This window comes from Chiloscyllium plagiosum, unplaced genomic scaffold (genome assembly GCF_037043375.1).
Source record: "Chiloscyllium plagiosum isolate Xiang-an unplaced genomic scaffold, Cpla_swu_hap1 HiC_scaffold_10, whole genome shotgun sequence".
Lineage (NCBI taxonomy): Eukaryota > Metazoa > Chordata > Chondrichthyes > Orectolobiformes > Hemiscylliidae > Chiloscyllium > Chiloscyllium plagiosum.
In genome coordinates this window covers 24,749,081-24,766,124 of record NW_028270148.1, presented here as the reverse complement: position 1 = coordinate 24,766,124, position 17,044 = coordinate 24,749,081, and the positions used below count along the sequence as shown (strand labels likewise).

At 39.4% G+C, this 17,044-nt stretch overlaps 1 protein-coding gene and 1 long non-coding RNA gene across 3 annotated transcripts in view; one reads left to right on the top strand and one right to left on the bottom strand.

Annotated features, from left to right (window-relative positions):
• LOC122553170 (neuroblast differentiation-associated protein AHNAK) overlaps nt 1-17,044 on the bottom strand; it is a 106,169-nt gene that overhangs the window by 20,838 nt on the left and 68,287 nt on the right. For both annotated transcript variants that reach the window (XM_087991217.1, XM_087991216.1), the window contains exons 2-3: nt 1,471-1,510; nt 645-801 (exon numbers count right to left, since the gene is read on the bottom strand). In XM_087991217.1, coding sequence (XP_087847343.1) covers nt 645-801; nt 1,471-1,473 — 160 coding nt within the window. In that variant the 5' untranslated portion in view covers nt 1,474-1,510. The remainder of the gene's footprint in view (nt 1-644; nt 802-1,470; nt 1,511-17,044) is intronic.
• Nucleotides 5,804-16,174, top strand: LOC148148924 (uncharacterized). The gene is made up of 3 exons (XR_015758275.1): nt 5,804-6,071; nt 14,272-14,363; nt 15,723-16,174. It is a non-coding gene; the product is annotated as an uncharacterized LOC148148924 (long non-coding RNA).

Here is a 17,044-nt window from a genome sequence, read left to right as displayed (position 1 = left end):
ACACTTAGGTCCTCTGGGGTTTGCATATATTTAGGCAGTGAATGTGAGTCAGATCAGACTGAATTTTTTCCATATTAAGATGTTTTTCTGGGTGGCAAGATAATTTTCAGGTCATGAACTTGATTGCCTTTGCAGTGTGACAGCAGGTACAATCTCTGAAGATGCATCCTATTGAGAGGGTCTTATCAGCTCCAACATCCAACTGGTAATGGGCAAGTGTGATAAGGAAATGACCATGCAATTCAGCACACTCAATTGAATGAGGGTGACTTGTAGCCTTCACTATGCCTGAAGGGAGATGGCTGCTGAGTTGAATAGGATGAGAGAGAGTTCAGATAAATTGGAGAGATTTTCCATCCAACTCCACTTTGATTTAGCCCTCTTCTGCTCTTCCTACCTTTCCCTCACTGTTGCTATTATTATATTACCCATAATAGGCTGTGCGCTGAAATTGAACAATTTGGAAATACAGGTGATTTAATGGTGCAGGTGAAAATTTGTACAGGTGCTGTGGTGGTGGTAAAAACTGTTTGGTTGTGTGTTTGATTGTTTTGTCCATGCTAATAACATGTTTTGATTTTCAGTTGTATCAGTTCTGGTATTTAATATTTATCACTCCACATTAAAAAAAATGGAATGGTTACCTTTTTTCAAAGTACCAGCTCTGGCAACTGGAGAGTCTTGTTGAATATCCTCAATAATGACATTTCCATCATTTGTATCGGTGAGGGTAAGTTCTTCCGACAAAGCCCCAATGTTCCCTGGGAGAGTAACTCCCATCATTTTGTTAAAGCTGAAGTTCTGGTTTCAGAAGAAAAATCACACCTATGAGTTTGGAAGGTTCTTTACATAGCCTAGAATTCATCTGTAGATTTTGACTAAATAGATAGATTTAATTCTAAAGCTTTTTACTATGTTACATTGAAAGGCAAGTGTTTTTCCTAATTCACAAAGTCAGTGAGTGCAAGATTGGGATGTTATGGGTGAAAACTCTCGACAAGATGCCTGTTCTCATTCCCATCTTTCCATTCCAACAGTCTGACAATAATGCTTCCCAGCCAATTGATGTTCACATTTTGGTTGGGTAAGTTAATGTTCTGATTGCTTCCGAGTAGATTATACCCTGTGACAACAAAGAGCATTGAAGTCAGTGTGGCATAAAACTCAAAGTGGAACGTGAAAGTGCTATATTCCCTCTCTGACACTAACCTTGTCCTTCTAAGTGGTGGAGGTACTGTCAAAAAAACATTTTGGAGAATTACCTCACTACAACCTGCAAACATGAAGCTTATTGGTACGAAGATACATTTCTAACATTAATAGGTCAGTGAATTTATAAACCAGAGACTTTGCTATCAATATAAAATAGGAGAAGGATGAAACATTGCAAGTATCAGAATTTTCAATCTACCATACATGCTCACATCATTAAACATTAAAATTGGTTGTTTTGTGAAAATCCGTACCCACCATTTTGTCCCCTCAGTCACTGCTCTTCTAGTGGAAATCCCTGCAGACAGAGAAACAAAGTGAAAGTTTTTTGCATTCTATAATAACAACACTACACTTTATTTGATTCTGTCTTGAAATCTCTTCCTCTTTGTCAAGAGCACCATTTTCCTTGCCAATGAGCCTAGACAATACCTATCACTAATTGGGAATCTCATGTCCAAAGCTTATAAACGTTTTTAATTGACATAACAAAAGATGTTTTTGCAGAAAGTTTATCACTGATGGATTGAGTCTTCTTCCAATTTCTGGCCACGTCCCTTGGTTTTGCTTCCACTGTTTAAGTCATGTCACCTGCTTTCATTTACATCATTAGTGGGATGCAATATTTAGTGGTACTATTGCTAGACTATTAATCCAGAGACCCAGGAAATGTTCTGGGGATTGGGTTCAATTCCTCCCAACGTGGCAGATGGAGGAATTTGAATTCAATATAAGTCTAGAATTAAGAATCCAATGATGATCATGAAACTGGTGTTGATTGTTGGGGACAAACCCATCCGGTTATAGAGGTATACTGCACAGAAACAAGCCTTTTGGCCCAGCTTGTCCTTGATGATCAGGTTTCTTAATTTAGTACTGGTCCAATTCGATTGCTGTTGGCCCATATCCCTTGAAATCTTTCCTATCCATGTACCTAGAATCATTCCATGTTTTAATGATCCATTCACTAATATCCTTTAGGGCAGAAAGCTGTTGTCCCTATCTGGTGTCACCTACATGTGACACCAGGCCCACAGCAATATAATTGACTCTTAGCTGCCCTCTGGGCAATCAGGTATGGACAAGAAATGGCCAGTGACACCCACGTGCCATGAATTAATAAAAAATAAACTATGTCTCTCAGTTTGTTATAGCACGATTCACATATGAATTTAGAAGTAGAGAAAATCTGTGGCAACAGAAGAAGGTCTTTCAGACTGTCACATTCTTGCAGCCAAAATAAGAGTTAACCAGCCTAATCGCTCTTTCTAACTGTTGGTCTGTAGCCCTGTAGGTCACAATTCTTCAAGTGATTTTTAACTGTCTGCCATCTAATCCTCTTTTCCCGGGGAATATTTAGTTGAACCCTTAATATCATCGAATCCCAACAACGTGGAAACAGGCCTTCAGCTCAACAGGTCCATACCCACCCTCCAAAGAGCAACCCACCCAGACCCATTCCTCCACATTTACCCCTGACTAATGCACCTAACCTACACATCCCTGAACATTATGGACAATTTAGCATGGTCAATTCACCTAATCTGCACATCTTTGGATTGTGGGAGGAAACCCATGCAGACACAGGGAGAATGTGCAAACTCCACACAGATAGTCGCCCAAGGCTGGAATCGAACCCAGGTCTCTGGCACTGTTAGGCAGCAGTGCTAACCACTGAGCCACCATCCCGCCCTCTTAATTGAAATCTTAAATTCTCCCAGCAAGATACAATGGGATGTTGGAATGAGTTTCTAGCAGGTTTACTGCAGAAAAAAAAAGTGTCAGATTTCAGCGAGTTTCTCTCCAACCATCAGCAGGCAAGGTCACAATTACTTCAATAACTGGTCCATTTTCAGAGCCTCGAGAAAATCTCTGGCAGAGAGAGAGAGAGAGAGAAAGAGAGAAAAAATTAAAGGATACAGATGTTAAGATTGCACCGCTGTACCAACTAGATAAGTATATCTAAAGGTACTCTATGATCTTATGATCTGATGTAAGGTCCAAGCCAATTGGTTTATTCTCAGTAATGAGAATGTGACGTTATCCCTGAATAGAGGATTCAAAAGGAAGACTCTCTGACTATAAGTTCCCTGGGAACAACATAATATTTCATGCTCCACTAGGAGGCACCACTGTACTACTTACGTTCTCAGTGGTTTGCTGCCAATTAACTTAAAAGAATAACGATTTCAGAAAAGACGGGTTTTGGTAATAATAATCGATTGAAAATGAAAATATAATCATGTTCTTTTAAAAATATTTCATTGCCCTATAAGTAACAAATTGGACTTTATAAGAAGTATCACTTCAACATGCATAAAGTTTACTATGATAGTGGAGAACGTTGAGGAGCAGATGGAATTTGATGTTTTGAGAGATCATTCAGAAGGTGGAAGTTTTAGAAACTTTTGCAGGAAGACAGTAACAAGTGAAAGCTGAAGTGGTTTTGAAGAAACTTCTGTAGAGCTCAATGGTTCTTCTCCTCAGTTACTCATCGATTAGTCTCTATTGGTGGAGGGGAAGTAGTAGGATAAAAATTATCATTGAAAGGTTTTCTAATTCTTCCATGGGACATGGCTATCACTGGCAAGATCAGCATTTTGTTGTCCATCCCTAGTTGTCTTTGGCTTGCTTGGAGATTTCAGAAGGCAGCTAAGAGTTGACCACATTGCCTCGGCCTGGAGTCATGTGTAAGTCAGACTGAATAAGGATACCAACTTTCCTTCCCTGAAGAAAATAAGTGAATCAAATGGGCTTTTATGACAATTAAAGATAGTTTCATGGTCACCATCACTTAGGCTAGACTTTGAATCCTCAATTCAATTTCCTCTGTTCAGAGGGCTTGAGGCGCTGAGTGGGGCCTAGGACTTGAAAAGATTATTCGATTCAGGTGTGTTGAGAGTGTAATGGAAGAAGTAACAAAGAGGATTGATGAGGGCAGAGCGATGGATGTGATCTATATGGACTTCAGTAAGGCGTTTAACAAGTCTCCTCATGGGAGACTGGTTAGCAAGGTTAGATCTCATCCAATACAAGGAGAACTAGCCATTTCAATACAGAACTGACTCAAAAGATAGAAGACATTGGGTGGTGGTGGAGAGTTGCTTTACAGACTGGAGGCCTGTGACCAGTAGAGTGTCACAAGGATCGATGCTGGGTCCATTACTTTGTGTCATTTATATAAATAATTTGGATGTGAACATAAGAGGTACAGTTAGTCAGTTTGCAAATGACATCAAGATTCAATGTGTAGTGGACAGTGAAGAAGGTAACCTCAGAGTACAACAGGATCTTGATCATATGGGCCAATGGGTTGAGGAGTGGCAGATGGAGTTTAATTTAGATAAATGTGAGGTGCTGCATTTTGGAAAAACCAAATCTTAGCAGAACTTATACACTTAACAGTAAGGTCCAAGAGAGTGTTGCTGAACAAAGAGACCTTGGAGTGCAGGTTCATAGTTCCTTGAAAGTAGAGTCGCAGGTAGATAAGATAGTCAAGAAGGCATTTGGTATGTTTGCCTTTATTGATTAGTGCATTGAGTATAGGAGTTTGGAGGTCATGTTGTGGCTGTACAGGACATTGATTAGGCCACTTTTGGAATATTGTGCACAATTCTGATATCCTTCCTATTGGAAGGATGTTGTGAAACTTGAAAGGATTCAGGATGTACGTTTGCTTGCTGAGCTGGAAGGTTCATTTTCAGACGTTTTGCCACCATACTAGGTAACATACTCAGTGAGCCTCCGAATGAAGCACTGGTAGTGTAGCCCACTTTCTATTTATATGTTTAAGTTTCCTAGGGTTGGTGATATCATTTCTTGTGGTGACATCATTTTCTATGGTGATGTTATTTCCTGTTCTTTTTCTTAGGGGGTGGTAAATGGGATCAAATTTAATGTGTTTGTCAATAAGATTTCTATTTTGAATGCCATGCTTTTAGGAATTCTCATGCGTGTCTCTGTTTGGCTTGTTCTAGGATAGATGTGTTGTCCCAGTCGAAGTGGTGTTCTTTCTCATCCATATGTAAGGATCAACTAGCCACATCAATTAGCCACAAAACGACATGACCCACTCTCACTAGTATCTTTACATACAGATGAGGAAGGACACCACTTCAACTGGGACAACACATCCATCCTAGGACAAGCCAAACAGAGACATGCACGAGAATTCCTAGAAGCATGACACTTCAACCACAACTCTATCAACAAACACATTGACTGTAGTAATACAGAAACTGCACTATAATTGATCTATTAAAGACGCATTGATGTCCAAGTTATGAAGCACCATTGGAACCAATTGATCAAAAGAAAGGAGATGTCAAATTATGATTGCACTAGCCTAGACTTCCGGATTGGTGTTAATTAACTGTCTCTGTTAGCCTATCTGGTCAACACTGATATTAAAATAATAATTGTTAGGTAATTCAGGGGACTGACTTGTGTCACCAAATCTGCCCAAAAGTGCTACAAATACAATTTTCTCTAGTTTGGTTTGAGTCAAGTTTGTCCCCACTGCCCAGTAAATATCTGACTTTCCTTGAACAATGTCTGCCAGACTTACAGCATGATATTAGCAAACTGACATGTCAGTGCATCGCATTGCTTTTCTTTCATCTCAGTTTTCTTTGGTATTGCTAATCTAATTAACTCAGTTCGATCATCTCCATAGCAATAACTTGTCAGAGAACGTCATGTCGTGAAGGTGTTGCCATTAAAAATAAAATCAAACTGAAACCTCCACCTCTCCGAGGGTGGGGTTTTATAAACTCAACAGTCAACAAACTGGTGTGAATTCAAATGATATACGTCAATAAAGTTGTAGCATTCCATACATCATTATGACTGGATACAAGGTATAGTATGTGTAACATATTGACATAGCTCGGGTTACTGTTGTTAATTGTTGATACGGTAACGACAATGAATAGTTTCCAGATTCATTTTTAGTTTTGAAAGCAAATTTCACTCCTACTGAGCACTAAGTTAAAGGTGATCTGGCCCAGTGATAAATGCAAATATTGAAGGGTAATATCTGGGGTCATCAGAAGCAGAATTTCTCTACTGACAGTCCCCTAGCCACCAATAGCCACTCTTGAAGGAAGTTCCCTTCTTTCATATTTTTGTGATGGGCACTCATACCAGAGATGAGTATTGGGCACTGCCAGATAGGCAGGCGACTGGACAGCTTCAGCGGCCCATTGTAGGGATTGGGAGGAGGTGAGGGTATCCAAATCTTCTCCTTCAGGAATCCTTTTTGTTTCTAAAAATATACTTTTATAAATAACAGTTCGACTTTAACATTATACCAAGTACAAAACAGATTGGTTTCTCATATATAGCACTCTGAGGTGCCTCAGTATTTACAATATTCATTTCATGTCATCCATACCATCTCAGGGGTGTTACACTGTTTCCAACTCCTTGGTTTACTACTGTGAGAGGGCCCTTAGAAAGAGTGGTGGGAAAAAGAAGTCTTTCAGCTAATCTTTTAGTGATCAAGGCCAAAGCCCAGATATGTGCTCACATTTGGGTTTCCACAAACCCAATGCATATACCTTCTGTGGTCCCCAAGCTGGGACAAGGAAACTCTCAAACTGCGAGGTCCCCTCCTCTTATGGATGGTCAACCTGAAGTTGTGATTGGAGTCGGATTAGTAGCAACTTTATTTGAAGCTGACGGTTATTTTAACTCCAAAGAACAACCTCTGGTGTGGAAATTATAGGCCAGGGCCTTTTTGTTGTAGACCCGCCAGACTTGCTGTTTATAGAACCAGTGGCACTAACATTTAAATCACCATGAATCATTCTCTTGCATACCTCATGTATAACTATAGCTTCCATCAATATTACTTATTTTTGTAAGCACAACTCCTTAGTTTTGTATTTCTTTGCTTTTGTCTTTGTGGTTTATTATCTTTCCCAGCCATTTTGTAGCTGCTTTGTGATCGAACCTGTGTGAACATACTGTATACATGTGTACGTCCATGTAAGTGGAGTACCCAGCATTTTAAGCAGGATATTATAAAGAACCTTCCCCAATCTAAAAGTTTCGATACACTTCCTCTTTATATCTGCAGCTGTATATTTCTAGCAAATTGAGCTTTTACTTCAAATATATAGAATTTTCAAGTTCTTTTTCATTTAATTTAAAAATATGCTACAATTCCCACCATTGGAAAATCTGAAAGAAGTTTTATATGTTCATCACGGTTACAACTATTTTGGACAATTATGTTTTAGTCTCAAACCTGGCAGAGGACGTTCTTTGCTGTCGGAAAATGTTGAAAGAAGCAAGAGATTAAATGGCAGAGTTTCAATAGTTGATATGTATTTGGTCATGCAGTAGGTGAAATTCTGGTGAACAATTCAGACATTCAGTCTGCTTGAGACACCGAGCCCTATTTTACGTCTCAAATTCCAAAACCAAAAAGCCAAACCTATACTACAGAAAAACCCAGCAACTAGACCACTCCTGAGAACAGTTTACCTGCCTCACAAGGAGCTGAGAGCAAGAATATATGAGCCACAATGAACATTTGTTCATATTACAGTTTCCTACTTTTCTGATGTATTGTCCTCAATTGTTTAACAATCGTGTCCATATATGGGCAGAACCTGCTGTGGCATTACAATGTTAATTTACCCCATTACAGTTACATATCCAGAGGATTAACAATTGTTTTACTTGCAAGTCAACACAAGTAAGAATATTCAAGTGCTTGCCACATGTAATAAGTTAAAACAATTAGATATACAATTACTGCAAAAGTACAAAAACAAATCAAATTAATAAATACAGAAAAAGAATAGTCGAAGAAATTACCCTTCATAAGGACATCATCGGAAAGATAATAAAACTTCCTTTTGTCTCAAGAGGGGAAGGTATTAGTTACTATCACAGCAAAATTAGTCAGTTCATTAATCATTAAACTTGCTGTCACAGTGTACAGCTTTGGGCTGTGTGTCCGAGCTACACAATTTAGGGAACAAACAAAAACAGAAATTGCTGGACAAACCCAGCAGGTCTGGAAGCATCTGTGAAGAGCAAACTGAATTAATATTTCAAGTGCAGTGATCCTCCTCCTAATTTGTTTGTTTTGATCTCCAGCATCTGCAGTTCTTTGTTTTATATTAGCACACAATTTATGGTTTTTACAGGTTGGTGGGAATGTGGAGTCAAGGCGGAATCAGATCAGCTAGGGATGGAGGGGCCAACTAGCAAACTATTCTCCTAATTTGTATGTTTTGTTTGCTTGCCAGAATGTTACTAAATCTGTTACCATACTTGTTATTAAACTCTGGCTTTCAGTCACTTGCTTCTTGGGTGATTTCCCAATTTCTCCAGCATATAACCTCTGTCACTTGATTTGTTTGTTAGGTAGTTACTTAAGTGTTCTTTGAGATAATTGAATTTGCATTTCTGGTAGTTGAGGTGGAATGGTAATGAGATGATGGTGATATTGTTACAGACTGCACATCTGGAAAAGCAACCCTTAGAAATTCCCGTGTCAACTTGCGTATGTAAAACCTTAATCCTGTCCCGTTAAAATGATGAGGATAGGAATATAGTTCGAAATTTAGCACTTCTACTTTAAGTAAATTCACACCTGCATACAATTAACTGGTGAAGTGATTAGATTAGATTAGATTCCCTACAGTGTGGAAACAGGCCCTTCGGCCCAACAAGTTCACACCGACCCTCCGAAGAGCAACCCACCCAGACCCTACATTCCCCTACATTCACCCCTGACTAATGCGCCTAACACTACGGGCAATTTAGCATGGCCAATTCACCTAATCTGCACATCTTTGGACTATGGGAGGAAACTGGAGCACCCAGAGGAAACCCACGCAGACACGAGGAGAATGTGCAAAATCCACACAGACAGCTGCCAGATGCGGGAATTGAACCCGAGGCAGCAGTGCTAACCACTGAGCCACCATGGTCTGAGTGTTTTAAGATTTGATAATTAAATCCATTAATCAGAATTCAAAGTGAAATTATGTTGCAAGTCCAGAGAAACTGAATTGTTAACCTGAGAACAGCACAGTTCAGGGGAGCCTTAACAGAGAAATTCAAATTCTTAAGTCTTTTTGATACATTAAATGACAAGAAATTGCTTTGCACTGGCAGAAAGGTTGGCAAACAGAGGGTACACATTTAACGTAATTGACAAATGAACCCAAGGGGACTGCAGAGAATTTCCTGGCTGTGATCTGGAATGGATTGTGGGATAGTTTTGAATTTGTCTCCATTGCTTAAAAAGCAAGAAATCTTGGTTTGAAAAGGAAATGGATAAATGCTTGAAAAGAAATAAACTGCAAGAAAGTGCAGTAGTGCTAACTGGATAGACCATTCAAAGAAACAGCTCAGAAATGAAAGATTGCAATATCTCCTTCTGCCCTCCAAAAAATTCTGTAATTTGAAGCATTTAAATATATATAAACAATATGTATTCATATTTTACAGATATACATATAATATATGGCTCCACATTATGTAAGAATAAGCCCAGGCAGGTTTAACATCAAATACTAGAGGAAATGATTTTTATTATATGTATTCAACCAAAGCATAACAATTTCCAGATGAGAATTGTTTGTTCATCTCATCATGCCACTCTGTTTAAAGTTCATGTTTTGATTGTTCTATCGTGGAACTCCTTCCACGCTATACCACGGCCAATTTGTATCCTTCTTTAAAGGTTGTTAACTCTCCCTCATAAAAACAAAAAAAACCAGCTCTCTTCAAAAGGTACCAACTGACAAAAACCTTCCTCAGGGTTCTGATTCTCAACCTGATAATGAAAATTGTTTTTATTCTAATCTCAATTCACATATTTCCCCATAGGTTGTGAGCTAAATATGCAAAGAAGCTCACAATGAACAGTTGACCTATTTCAGATTATAGATATTTGCCATTTATTTTGATATAGCCAGCAATAATTCATATCAATTATAACTTAACTTGGGATCAAAAGCACTGTCTGTCTTTTAATTGAATGTGGGATATAAGATTTTTAAATGAGTTCAGATCTGAAATTCTAAACTTTTAAAGTGCATGTTCTCTTCCTGTATACAATGACACATCAAATTACGGAATGCTCATTTTGATGAAATACTCCAATGTAAATCTGCATAAGTCAATTATGAAAAACAGAGGAAAGCTTTGGAAAAGATATTAATTTACATTGATCATCAAAATCATAAGCCTTCCTTTCACAGTTTCCTCCTGATTTTATCTTTAATTGTTTGCTTCAGTCAAAAAGAAACCTGCTCTTCTATTTGAAAGTTTACGGATCTGTACACAGTATGACCAACACCATTTAAATGCACATACAATTGAGAATTATTGAAAGAGAGCTAAGATTGTTTGCTAAGGGAGAAGAATGTTGCCAGTGTAACGGGATCTACAGCATTCCTGCCTACCCTATTTCAACATGCAAAGAAACTTCTATTTAATGTGGAACTCCTGTTGGAATACGTCATCAGGTAGCAGAGATTAAAAGACTGCTGTTCACAGTCCTGTGAATGATAGGCTCAACAGATCCAATAAAGGAACAGCATTTCAAGGATAAGAAAAGACCATTCAACTAGGGAAGATCATCTGTTTTTATGTTAATCTTTTTTGCATGGCATTGGAACACCACCTACATAGAGTATTATTTAAATGGAGAAAATTGCAGAAAACTGCAACACAAAGGGACTTGGGGGTACTTGTGCATGAGACACAGAAAGCCAGCATGTGTGTGCAGTGAGTAATCTGGAAGGCTAGTGCAATGTTGGCCCTTATTTCAAGGGGTTGGAATAAAGAGTAAGGAATTCTTAGTGCAATTGTACAAGGTAGTGTTGAGGCCACATCTGGAGAACTGCGAGAAGGTTTGATCCCCTTTTTTGAGAAAGTATATTATTTCATTGAAGCTTGTTCAAAGAACATTGACAAGGATGATACTGGTGTGAAGGATTGCCTTATCAGAGAAGGTTAAATAGGTTTTGACACTACCACATTGGCATTTAGAAGAATGAGAGGTGTTCTCATTGAAACATATAGGATTCTTAAGGGTCATGACGGAGAAAATACTGACAGGATGTTCCCCTCTTGGGAGAGTCTCCGTCTAGAGGGCACAGTCTCAGAATTAAAGGGTGGCAATTTAAGTCTGGGGTGAGGAGGAACTTCTTGCCTCAAAGTGTTGTGAGTTTTTTGAACCCCTTGCCACAGAGAGCTGTTGGGGAAGAGTCCTTACGTACATTTAAGGCTGAGATAGATAGATTCTTGACCAGCTAAGGCATCAAGGGAAAGGGCAGGGAAGTGGACATGAGGAGTTTCAGATCAGCCACAATCCTATTGAATGGCAGAATAGGCTCAAGAGGACAAACAGCCTTCTCCTGTTTCTATTTCTTATGACCTTATGGTCACAAGTTCCTTTCAAACCACACACCACCCTGACTTGAAGTTATATCTCAGTTTCTTCACCACTGCAGGATCAAAATCTTGGAATTCCCTTTCTAACACATTATGGGAGTAGCTACACCAGATAGATGGCAACAGTTCAAGAAGGTAGCTTACCAGCATGCTCTCAAGGGCACCTAGTTGGACTGAAGTGTCAGTTTCTATGCTGTATGACTCTATGACTAGGGATGGACAACAAATGCCAAGCAATGCCTTGCTAGTGATGCTCGCATCCTGCGAAGTAATAAAAAAGATCTAACTCCATTCAAATCAGCTATAGGGCATGATTTTCCTTTTCTCCCCAAGTCTTGGGGCAAGTGTGTTATGTGGCACTTAGCAAGTTATCTTAACCAGTGAGAGAACCCACTGAACTGCTGGCCATTGAATCCATTAAGAGCTAACAGGCAATTGACAGCTATTATTTCATGCTATCACAGGCCTCGACACTGGTGACTTGGGCTGCCAGAAGCTACCAGCCAATCAGAGGTCAGCAGGTTCTGAGCCTAAATCTGTCAGTCAAGGCCTATGTCTTGAGGGATCCGACGGTGAATAGTTACTTATTTTCTTCTCTAGGGATGAAGGTCGTGGGAAGAGGAAAGTCAGGCTTTCAGACACAACCGCCTTATTGCTCATCAGTGCCTCAAATTGCCTCAGATTCAGGCATTACCAGTCGCCTCATTTATCAGTTAGGAAATTAGCTATCTTTCTATCAGACCAAAGAGGCTGATGATTGGGGAGCTGGCAAGTTGAGGTCCTTGAGTGGCCATTGATTGACCACTTAGGACCTTAATTGGTGGTGAATTGATGCAGTTGCCTATGAGCTTTCTCACCCAACACTTAATTAAAGGGTGTTGATTTGTGGATGAATTTCTCGCCAGGACAAACACGCCCAATTATTTCCCTTTCTCACTAATTCTTCTATTAGGAAGAGGAAAATCACACCCATCATACTTTGTTTGTCTTTTCCATGGTATTGCTTTTAAGCATGCAATTCACTCACTTCCATTTCATGTCATCTAGTCTGACTTTGAGGTTAACTATGCACATATTGACCTGGATTAATTTTACAAGGAATGCAAAGCACAGGGATAGGCCATTCGGCCAAACTAGTCCATTTTTATTAATCTACACAATTTAATAGTATTTTGTTTACTCTCTAGACTGTGGAACTTATGATTCTTTAATCTTTCCAACTGTTCATCCCTTTTAAAACTTGTGCTCATTTCCATGGGATAGTTGGTTGCAGTTACTCCACATGAGCAGGATTGGTGTACCTGACACTGTTCCATTAGACCTTTGAGCAAGGGGACCAATACAAAACTCACTTTCATTTTAACTGTGAGGTTTTAGACCATTTATAGGTCATTCTGTCCACGTGAATCCTTGTGGTGACAGCTGTGCCTCATGTTACTGAATGTGTCAATCAAGACTGCTAGAGTAGGTCCTGCTCATTGAATTTCAGTAATGGGAACTCTGGATCAAGGAGTCTTCATCTTTAGCTCTGTTCCTGATCTGTTATTTGCTTTGGAAGAGAAGGTGGAGATCCTCCCACCTCTACTCCTAGTATTTTATGAGTTATTTTTAAAAATTTGTCAGTTTGCCAGCATTTAATACAGGCTTCACAAAAAAGAATTAAAAGAACCATAAAGTCTTCAGTCTAGAGAGTAGATAAAATACTATTAAATTGTGTAGATTAATAAGCATGGACTAGTTTGGCCGAATGACCTGTCACTGTGTTTTACACTTCTTGTAAAATAAATCCAGGCCAATATGACATAAACACTTACTATCTAATAATAATGGCCATGGAAAAATAACACTGAAGCTTGCATCATTCCTTCTAGTTTCCACTATTCTTGGACTAAGTGTCACATTCTTTTGCTCTTTTGATCCTAAACAAATTTTGTTTGATCTTATATATTAGGTGCAGATAAAGTGCCTGGTCCATGGATATATAATAATAACATATATGTCACAGAGAGATGTACAGCACGGAAATAGAACCTTCAGTCCAACTTATTGATGTTGATCATATTTCCTAAACTAATTCAGCCCCATTTGCCAGCACATGGCCCATATCCCTCTACATACTTTCTATTCATACTGCCATCCAGATGCCTTTTAAATGCTATAATTGTACCAGCCTCCACCACTGCTTCTGGCAGCTCATTCCAAACACACACCTCCCTCTGTGTGAAAAGGTTATCTCTTAAGTCCCTTTTAAATCTTTCCCTTCTCATCCTAAGTCTAAGCCCTCTAGTTCTGAACTCCCCCACCCCAGGGAAAAGACCTTGTCTATTTACCCTATCCATGCCCCTCTTGTTTTTTTATAAATCTCTACAAGGTCACCCCTCAGCCTCCCACACTCCAGGGAAAACAGCCCCAGCCTATTCAGCCTCTCCCCATAGCTCAAACACTCAAACATCCTTGTAAATCTTTTCTGAACACTGTCAAGCATCGTTGTAAACAGCGTGGTTTTAGTGTGGTTTTAAAAATAGGAAACTTTCCTGAATTGAACTGCTGGCTGCAACCTCAATTTTCAGCTTAGCTCAGTTCATAGTGTAAAGACCACATCTTTTTTGTTTTTCTTTTTCTTTATTTCAGATTGTGGACCAGCATGGGAAAAGGATGCTGCTGTAAACCAAGGAGTGTGAAAAGAGTTCTGCACTTTTAAAAACAAGTTACTGGAACTCATTGTGAGTTTTCTTTCACACTGTTACTTTTGTTCAGGCAGTGGGGTAGATTTTGAGACGCAAAAGCACCCCATGTGTGAAGCAAGTTTCTCCCAGAGACAGACTGATGCTTTTTTTAAAAAATTAGATCCAAATTGAAAGAACTTGGATATGAAGATTAGAAATTTGAATGACTTGGAAGAAGCAAAGGGGAGCCTCATCCAAATGCTGTGGACTGGGTGCTACTGAACTGTAGTTCCCAATATTTTTTCCTTCACCCATTACATCCATGTTTGTTTGTAGTCTATGTCAGTCTGCATTGGTCTGTAGGGTATGAGTTTCAGCTACTAGAGATACATGTTGATAATTCATATTTTTGCTTTCCTATGGTTAGAATTGATTTATTTGTAATAAATAATAGTTCACATTAAGTATGGAAAGTGGGTCAACATTTTCTGTTACCCCGAGTACACCAGCCAAGTAAACTGGGGACCAGAGCTGATACCAGATATGAAAGGACTGTCTTATGAGAATAGTTAAGTAAGTTAGGTTTGTAATCATTGGAATTTAGAGGAATGACAGTTGATCTTATTGAAACATGCAAGATTCTTAGGGATGTAACAGGGTAGATGTAGAAAGTTTGTTTCCCCTTATGGGAGAGTCTCGAACCAGAGGCTATAATTCCAGAATAAGGAGTCACACATTTAAGACCAAGGTGCGGAGGCATTTCTTTTCCCAGAGGGTAGAGATTCTGTGGAATTCCTCACACAAATGGCTATGGAGGCTGAGTCATTAAGTACATTCAAGGCTGAGACAGACAGATTTTTAATTAGTAAGGGAATCAAGGGTTGTAGGGAAAAGGCAGGAGGTGGTGTTAATGATTATCAGATCTGCCACAATCTCATTGAATGGCAGAGCAGACTCAATGGATTGAGTGACCTACTCTTGCTCCTACATCTCATGGTCTTTTGTGAGTGAAGACGGTTAATATTGGCAATGAACGGTCAGGCTGGTTCGGGACTTGGGGAGGATGCTCGTCGTCAGGTCCTAATTGTGAGGTCAGTCAGCATCTAGCACTAACATGGTACTGAACCTGTCATTTGGCACCTCACAGGTCCTTTGAAAGTCTGCTTTTGACCATTCATAGCTGAGCATAGAATCAGAAGCATGAGTAACTTCCCCTCCCACCCCTGCCCAGCCCCCCTCCCCCCAACCATAATGCTGTTTAGATGCATCAGAATGAAACTTTTGACTTTCTTTAGTTGTTGTGAAGTTCATGGAATACTGTCAACCGCGTTGTTTGAAGAATTGTCACAAATTATTAGATTCAAAAGAGAATGGACTTTTGTAATGGGTTCAATATCATTTATAAATCTCTTAAAGGCCACAGAATGGAGCACTGGCAGAAGCAGGGGGGAACTTATATGCAGATGAAAAAAGAAGGCCCTCAACAAACAGCCAGACCCACGTCTGTCAATTCAGCCTTAGTCAACGGAATTTGAGATAGCTACAATTCACCAAGGAGATGATCACAGATACTGATACAGATCATTAAAACTGACTCTTCCTGTGGTCATAAAGGAGGGCAAGGACCGCACAGCCAGTTGCTCTCAAGGTCACCATTGTGGCTTAGGATCTTTCCAGGCAGGAGGTAATGTCAACACCAACTTCTCAGTTTTCAGTGCAATTGTGTTCCATTGAAGAAACAGAAGGCCTACAGAAAAGGGAAGGAGATTTCCTGGTCTTCTCTCCAAGCAATTCGAAACTGAGATGTGCAATAAGCCAGAATTTGAGCACAGACGTGAAGAAGAGTTATAAGGCTTGAAAAAGCTACAGGGACAAGGAGAGACCAATCTATGGAAAGGTTTGAACACACAACTGATCATTTTAAAATCAAATCATTTTCAGACCTGGCGCTAATGTAAATGAGTGGGCACAGGGCAAGTGAATTGCAGTTAGTACAAGTCAGAATGCAGACAGCAGAATTTTGCAATATTCCAAGTTCATAGATAAGAGGGTGACTGGTACACAATGCTCCCTCTGTGTGGCTGCACAGATACTTTGAGGGTCTGTACACACTGATGGGGGTTGAGGGGGTTAAGTTATTCCCAGCACTGAGTTCTGGTTTCAGTAGTTGCTGCCAAACACAGAGCTCAGAGGTCACACAGAAAAACACAAAATCCGAGGCTATATATTAGAATAGTCAAATCTAAAGATATTAAAGGCTTGAGGGGTTTTCAGAACGTGTTAAGACAATGGTGAAATTGAGCAACGTTACAGAGGTGGAAAGAAGTAAATGGTCTCAATGATAGACAGGACATAGGGTCAGAAACTCATCTCAATATCATTAAAGTGACTCAGTTCAGATGTGGCGATGAACACAAAGTATTAACTAGATTGTAGGGATAGAAACCTGGGAATAAACCTACTTCATAATTATATCCTCCTACTCTAACACTGTATTAGCCACCCAATCAAAACACTCAATACTAATTAGTACAAATTCCAATTATTCTATACTCTGCCTCCTCATAAAGGATTGAAATTGCCTAAAATCATTTTGCTTTGGATTGTTAATATCGATTTGGAAAAACAAACCCTTGTGTCATCAATTTGACCTTGATGTACAACTCAAGGTTGGAACAACTATGCCTCTATGCTCTCAAACCCTAGAAAAACACATTATAACATTAGCAAAAGAATTG